This window comes from Chenopodium album, chromosome 14 (genome assembly GCF_948465745.1).
Source record: "Chenopodium album chromosome 14, dcCheAlbu1.1, whole genome shotgun sequence".
Lineage (NCBI taxonomy): Eukaryota > Viridiplantae > Streptophyta > Magnoliopsida > Caryophyllales > Amaranthaceae > Chenopodium > Chenopodium album.
Genome location: NC_137847.1, coordinates 50,281,743 through 50,290,019, shown reverse-complemented (window position 1 = coordinate 50,290,019; position 8,277 = coordinate 50,281,743). Strand labels below are relative to the sequence as shown.

The 8,277-nt window shown below is 30.9% G+C and overlaps 1 protein-coding gene across 1 annotated transcript; it reads right to left on the bottom strand.

Moving 5' to 3' along the window:
- Positions 1-5,922: 5,922 nt before the first annotated feature.
- LOC145579473 (F-box protein SKIP27-like) lies at positions 5,923-7,175 on the bottom strand. Its single transcript, XM_081636719.1, has 3 exons — positions 6,749-7,175; positions 6,584-6,658; positions 5,923-6,450 (listed from the first exon to the last, which is right to left on the bottom strand). Exons 1-3 carry the CDS (start codon positions 6,977-6,979, stop codon positions 6,187-6,189), a joined length of 570 nt encoding a protein of 189 aa, XP_081492845.1. The 5' UTR covers positions 6,980-7,175; the 3' UTR covers positions 5,923-6,186.
- Between the last annotated feature and the right edge of the window lie 1,102 nt (positions 7,176-8,277).

Genomic DNA, 8,277 nt, shown 5'->3' with positions numbered 1-8,277 from the left:
CTTTATTATTATTATTATTATTATTAGGAAAAATTGGCCGCAACAACACCAACTATGACAAAGGTGCGTGTAGCAGCACAACCTTTTAAGGGTGCGGTTTACAGCACAAACTATGTAATTGGGTGCACATATTAGCATAAATGACACTAATGAACTAAGGTTGCATGGAAAAAAGTGGAATCTTTATTATTTTATATAATTGTTTAAACATTATTTAAACATATATGATTTTCCATCATGCGTAACTAAATTAGCCTTACCTTTTTTTTTTTTTTTTTTCATTTAAGCATTTCTTGACCTCCACCATTATATTAAGCGGATTCCTTAAAAAAAAAAAATTGTGCTATTATTTTCCTTTGTTCGCTTCTCCAATTACTATTTCTAATATTGATCTCACATGATTGACTTAGTTTCCTATCCCTTTCCACCTAGTTAAATACTAAATTGATAAATAAAATAAAAAATAAAAAATAAAATCATTTAAATACCTTTATTCTACAAGATTTCAGGATACATATGTAACTTTCTAAATACTAATATCAAAACCCACAAAGTGATTTCAAATACTTAATTCAAAAAATAATTTTAGAGTTGGATTTTAGGATATGTCAAATTGATTTTTTTGTTTTTGATGTACAACACTTAAATTGTGGAGGTTAAGAGAGAATTAATTTAAAGGGAAAAAATTAATTATAATGGAAGAGGAAACTAAGTCAATCATCACATGAGATGTAAAAAAAGTAATTGAAGAAACAAACGATAGAAAATAATGGCGAAAACTTTTTGAAATAATTCAATTTAATGGTTATTTAATTACATGTGATGGAAAATGGAAAATTAAGTAGAATGAAATTAATCAAAAATATTTTTAAACAAAAAGGCATTAAAAATATTTAAGATTTCACTTTTAGAAGAAATCTACATTTTGCCAATGTCATTTATGTTGTTATGTGCACCCAAGTGCATAGTTTGTGATGTTGAGTGCACCCTTGAAAGGTTGTGCTGCTACACGCACCTTTGTCATAGTTGGTGTTGTTGTGGCCAATTTTTCCTTATTATTATTGCGAGAGCTAAGAAATGTACGACTTGTACGGATTAAATGGAATGAACGAAAAGGGGAAAGGAGTTTAAAGAGCGAGACTCTTAAGTCTTAACCGACTTACCGGCCGGAATTTTTTTTAAAATTTTTTGAAAAAGTTTAGGGTAAACAATTACACGAATATACATTGGAAATAACTTTTCGTATTAAGAAATTACCTTGTGAATTGAATTTGGCTTCATGGAGCAATCAAATTTAATTTACCCATTGAGATTTTTTTTAACATTAATGTGAATTTGTTACAAAGGGTGTATGTAAAGTATATATGAGATAACTCTTTGATCATCATGACATTAAGGGCGTGTTCGGCACTTAACAAAAAATGTGAGTGTTTGACAAAATAGTGGTGAGAGTAGGTTTTAGTGGTGAAGGTAGCTTTTATGAAAAGTTATAAATATTAGCTTTTGAAATTAGAGGTATTTTTGAGGTAACTGTTGAAAATTTAATCTATAGTTTTAAAAATAAAATATTGATTTTTATATGTAACAACTAGTTAACCGCTACTTTACCGAATACTTATATCTAAATTATCTATCATCCAGCTAACAGCTACCTTCACAACTATATTTTGCCGAACATGTTCTAAGATTTGGGACTGCATATTTACTCTCTGTTACTCTTAGTTAGCAACTACTATGATAATTCAGTTTTAGAACAAACAATTACACGAATATATTGGAAGTAACTTTTTTGATTAAGAAATCTCTTTGTGAATTGAACCTCGCAATCAAATTACCCATTCATATATATTTTCTTATATCGATTTAAACTTGATATAAGGGAAAGGGTGTTTGTGTCATTCGAGATAACTCCTTAACTAACATTTAATTTCATCAAGATCTGTAACTGTCTATTTACTTATGATACTTTGTATTTATGATCAACATAACTATGCATTAGCAAACAAACTCAATAATACTCCTTAATTAAACTAGGAAAATGTTATACATAACCCTTAGGGTTACATATAAGCATTAAATTTACACCTGAAAATCGTAAAAAGTTAAGAAATCATAAAAATATAAACACTAATAAGACTAATTTACGCGTATTTTTTGTCATGAATTCCTAATTTTATACAATTTCCAAGAGTATATTTAATGCTTATATATAGCATTTAGGGCTACATATAACATTAGCCACTAATACTTCTAAGACATTGAACATTGGTCTATGGAGAAATCGAACAGGGATAGGGAAAGTAATTATCAAAGTAAGCTGAATAACCATTATACACACACAAATCTACCATTATTAAAGCCCATGGTCTGCAGCATCATATAAGGCCCAAGGTCCCTTCTCCAACATAGGTGAAGCCCCATATAATCAGACTATATCAAATATCAGCCCGCCCAATATATGCCTTATTACAGCCCACTACATGCCCAATACTTGATAATATAGAGTTGGCCCACTAATAACAGCCCATTATATGCCTCATCTTCTACTTGCTTTGACGTGTTCACGTGTACTAAATGTGTACACAGTTACACACCCCCGGTTTCAAATTTCAACCCCAAATCTTGTTGTCCGACATGAATAAACACAACCTCTCGTATAATTGAACATAAGTTCTTCTTGAAAAGAAAAAAAAAGAAAAAAAAAAAGACATATAAAATCGATATCTCTTATAGATAAATCAATCTAAAGTCTAAACATATTAAATCAGTTGATAGAAATCATTTTCATTAACTATTAAGGTCGTAAAATAAAATCCTTATCAGCTATAATCAAATACTTCTTCTATAATCGAAGTGTAAATGTATAAATAGCATAATATAATGTCTTAGTATAAGTTGTGTTTAAATAGCAATTCAAAAGAACTTGTGAACAATAACTCCTACTAGGCGGTTTCTCGTGGATACTAGTATTCGGGGGATGTGCCTATGAAGTGATTCAGATTGCATAGGGAATTGAAAGTAGCTACTTGTTGTTTGTTGTTAAAAACCATGTGATTTAATTGGCTAAGCTCGAAGAGTAAAGTAGATATATTAAATCTAGGCAACCTTTTTTACTTTTATTTTATTGCTAATACTCGATTTGTCAAGATGTCTCAAGACATACAAGATTATTAAAGTAACAATATTAAGTACAGTACTCAAGTTTAAGCTTTCGGTGCAAAAAACTATGTAGCCGTGAACTAGTATATAAAATTATAAACATATACTTATATAAGTCTACGGATCGATTAGCTTTCTAAGTAGTAAGTACTATGTACTATGTAGGGCTCTCTTGACTTATTGAGTCTTTATTCTATGTGCCTGTTACAAAATGAGCGAAAAATCGATATATATGAGTACGTTAAGGTTTTGTTTTTGTAGGTTATGTTCAATTGCGAGAAAATTAGCTACGTACCATTTTGTCAAACAAAAGTTTTCATTTACATATACGGCGGTCAACTATATGTTTAATCCAAACGTAAGGCTATTCAAGGCACATCAAGATCAGATTGTGTTATTGTAGATTATGTTAGGTAGGGAGACCATAATGCATTGTTTGTCCACCCAAAAATAAAATAAAATTGTAGGGCAGTCATCTAAATTTTATCACCAAGTGGATGTAGGGCTATATGCAAAGGTGTCAATTCGGATGTTTGGGTCAGGTTTGGTGAAATCAGGTCGGTCTACTTTTAAATTTAAGGCATGCTAAATTATTGTGTCCTTCGAGTAGAAATTTAAATAGGATATTTTTCGGATTGATTTTGAGTCAGATTGGTTGGAACAAGTTTTGACACCTCTAGTATTACTGGAAAATTGCTAGTGTTAGCCTTGAAAGGTATACCAAATGAGACTCATTTATAGTATACCTATAATAAGTCATCCATACAAACATGATCCAAATAGCTAGAACATTTTATTTATAGTGAATTGTTGGGTTTGAGATTTTTATTTAAAATAATATTTCTATGCTATATAAGTTGAGGATTACCAATAAGTTTATACTTTATTCGTTAACTTTTAGTTGTAACACTTTAGCTTAAGGTGTGAGAGTTTGTTCTAAAAAAAAAATGTGTTAAGAGTTTTATTTTTATCCATGTTGCAATTGAAGTGAACAAAAATAATTGTATATTTCTCTCTTTTATAAAACAACCATTGGCCATAGTCGTAACATATACTACTCGTAATTTTTATATTCCGAATATTCATTGACAATACGACCTGCTTTGATGAAAAGAATGAAAAAAAGACGGCATTGCAAAACCCTAATAGCCCAAACCCTAGACATCATCACTTTTAAGATTCCTTTTCATACAATTCTATCAAAGGAATCCCATGACTTTAGGATATGATCTCACACTATATATATGCTTTAATAAAATGCCTATCCAATATGTAAAAGAGGTACAGAATCTACCGCAATTTCAGTAGAAGACTTTCTAATTTTATTTATTATTTTCTATAATTTTCAACTCTTAATTATGTGAAGAATAATTAGATGTATTGTCATTTGTCTGCCTTTCTTTGCCTTCCTACAAGGAGGCACATGTCCTGGTAGATAATTTTACACCTATGTCTAATTAATCTGACAAATCTTAAATAACCCATAAAAAATGATATTGTTTCTTAATTTGTTTCAATGAATATGAGGATTCCCTAATATGTTTGGACAAGAGGCAAAATTAGAGACATAAATACTACATTTATTTATTAAAAAAATCTTTATTATTATGTTCTGTGATCTATGTTTTAAGTTGATTAATTAGAAAAAATTGTAGGAATACACCGCCTCCATTAAGAATCCTATGTAACATTATTTATGAAACATAATGTTTTTTTACAGATCTAAAGTAATGGGTTGGCTGTCAATATACTGTCATACCAGCTATCAAATGATTGGTTGTATTTGTTGTTACACATTATGGTGTTTGTTACCTCCATTGTTTGCGGCATAAATTCAATGTTTAGCCTTACTTTCCTTAATTTAATACTCGTCCGTAAATCCGTAAATTCTGGTGTGTAAATTATGTACCGGTTTCATACCACACAAGGGAGGAAAATGTGATTCATTTGAATAATTTCTAATGAAAGAAGTGGCCTTATGAATTGTAAGTTGTAGCGAGTAAATGTGTACTGATAAAACCATCAAACATAAGAATTACGTATATGTGTTGGATAATTGGGAGGGGACTGGAACGTAACCAGTCAAAACTGATCCCCGAATCCGCATTAGCCCTCGGTGAAACACAAAAGAAAAAAAGAAAAAAAAAACATATACGTGTTGGACCATATAATAGTATGTAATGAATAATTATAAAATGACTCACGCCAAATCCAATCATAAACGGTATTTAATCATGTTAAAGTCATCTAAAATAAGAATTACACGTGCCGAGAAATGGTATAGTAATGGATAACTAAAAAATTCCCACCAAATCTTACCATAGGTTGTATATTAGTATGTAACAGTATTGTACCACAAACATGCGAAATGTATCTTATTTCTCTTAAAATGTCACCTTATAATTGTACGGAATAGTATATAGTGGTACAACTGTTAAAACATTTAATTGCACATCAAAACGGTGAAATAATTGATACTTGAAAATGGTTCTAGACTTCTAGTATGCAATGGTCTTGTATCACTATACGCCCTGAAAATGGTACCTGAAGCAATCCAAACATAACCCTTGTACATTTCTCAACAAGTCACCTTATAAACATGCCACAATAAAAACTGTTTTAACATAAAAATTACTCATGCCAAGAAATGGTGTGGTAAATTAAAAACACACACCAAATCCAACTATAGATACTAATGCAAGTTGTGCAACTAAAAGTAACTCCAATAAAATAACCAACTACTCAAAATTACTGCTTCATAAATAAATAAAACCGCATTTTTCTATTTACACCAAATTTCCATAGTTACAATTACAGAACACTTATTGTTACAAAGAAAGACAAGCCACCATTTCTGTTTCCTAAAATCTTCAATGGAAGAATTGAAGAACAAAAATTAATAAAAACCTAATAATGGCTTGCCTAACTCATTAAATTCTCACTTCTACAAATTTAAAATTAATAAAATAGCCTCATAATTTACAGTAACAATACAAAAATTTAAAATTAAATTAAATTAAATCAAACCTAACTGTCAGTTTCCATGAATAAACTCCTTCTAGACCACCTCTGTTCATCTTCTCCTTCGTCGGAGAACAAAGCGACGGAAATGTCACTCAATCTTTTCTTACTAATTCGAGGTCGATTCATCTTTCGAGCTTGTTTCGGCGCATTTGGAGCTTCAATTTCTTCCAAATCTAATGGACTATTCACCAAATCAATTGAATTTCTAAATGCTTTCATCTTCAACGGAGTTGTGAATTCGAAATGCGATTTTTTCGCGATAATCGCCTGCAATTATAATCAACAAATTCGCAATCAAAATCTTGATTTCATTGAATTTATTAATTACTAATTTGATTGAACTTTAATTGAAAATGAAATGAAATGAAAGAGAGAAATCCAATTGAATGAATTTACTCACCGCATCGCGAACTGTTTTAGAAACTAAGTAAAGCTGTTTTAGGTCATCATGATTCACACCACAAACAATCTTAATCTGCAAAAAATCAATCAAAACCAGATCAATTTCAATCAATTTTTCCCCAAATTTCAATCAATTTCTTCAAGTTTTCCAGAAATAACTAACCAGAATCTCCTGAGGAAGAGCTTCAAGCAACGAATTCGAATTCGAATTCGTATTCTTCAAACGAAACATTTCGTCATCTTCATCACCACTACTAGCAAAGTAGCACTGTCGTTTCATAATAGGAGAATACTGCTCAAAATCAGCACAAAATTGCTCCAAATCACAGCTATTATTAGAAATCAAAATCCTCTTCCTTCCTAATGAGAAACTCAAGCTCTTCGTCAACGCCATTTTTGCTCTGCTTCAAAATCAAATTTCCAGAAATTCGCCCAAAATATTACAGAAATGAGGAGAGAGAAAACCAAAAAATGAGGAGAGAGAATTTATTGAGAGATTTCGTAACCGCTTGATTTGCTTGCTAAATACTTGGTGAGTTGTGCTTGCTGTTGAAGGTGATTTTTAGAGAGAGAAGTGATGTATTTTAGAGAGAGAAAATTTGAAGTGGAGTAGTTCAACTTAAAATTGTAAACTTGCTGAAATTAGTGGGGGACTATTTATATATATTTGAAAAATGAAAAAGATATGCTCAATTTATTTTTTAATTTTAAATGAGTAAAAAGAAAGACGTGTTTTTATTTTTCTATTTTTTTTTTTTTTTTTTTTTTTTTATAGCTTAGTGGTGAAGAACCGAGAAATTTCGGAAAAAAGAGATATTGTTCTACTATGGCGGTTATAATTCTTCAGTTTTCTAAAAAAGTCTAGAGTTTTTTAAGAGAGAATTTAAAAAGAGAGAAAAAAGAAAAACTAGCCGTTATAGAACACGTGGAGGATGGTGATTTGTTGGGGAAAGGACGTGGACAGTTAAGATGACGTGGAGGTTGGTCGGCTGTGTCGGTCTCTTCTGATACACGGATTCTAGTTCTAGGCATTCTAGGTAAACAGGTGAACTGACTTTTTTATTTTATTATTTTTTTAATTATAAAAAATTTGTGGAGTAAATTTTGGTGGGCTAGGGGCGTGTTCGGCACTAGTTTTTGGGTAGCTTTTAGGTAGCTTTTAGTGGTTTGACTTATTCAAACCACTACATAGAAAAAATTATGAGTGTTTGGGAATGTAGTGGTGGGGGTAGAGTTTAGTGGTTGAAGTAGCTTTTGTGAAAAGTTAACATTATTAACTTTTGTGAAAAGCTAGGTAGCTGTTGAATTTTCTTCTATTTTTTTTAGAATTTTACAGTTCACAGCTAGTTTACCAAACACTCATACTAAATTATTTATTTTCACAGCTAACAGCTAGTTGACAGCTAACAGCTTCATATACAACTAACAGCCACCAGCACAGCTAACAGCTACCTCTACAGCTATATTTTGCCGAACACGCCCTAGGTGAAGCGTATTAAGTTTTGTGTGTTAAATTAAAAATTAAATTAAGAATGTCTTAACTCTGTCTATATGATGATAATTGGTACCACATTTATAGGAGTAAATCAACTTATACTCCCTCCATCTCTAAATTACATTCTTAATTCTATCATTTATTGCTCACATAATAGAGAAAAGTAGAAATGTATCTTAGGACGGGGAGAGTACTCT

Coding starts and splice junctions, on each gene's coding strand:
- LOC145579473 (XM_081636719.1), bottom strand. CDS start 6,979: ATGGCGTTGACGAAGAGCTTGAGTTTCTCATTAGGAAGGAAGAGGATT. Junction 6,659..6,748: donor CTCTTCCTCAGGAGATTCTG/GTTAGTTATTTC, acceptor GATTTTTTGCAG/ATTAAGATTGTTTGTGGTGT. Junction 6,451..6,583: donor CTAAAACAGTTCGCGATGCG/GTGAGTAAATTC, acceptor TTATAATTGCAG/GCGATTATCGCGAAAAAATC.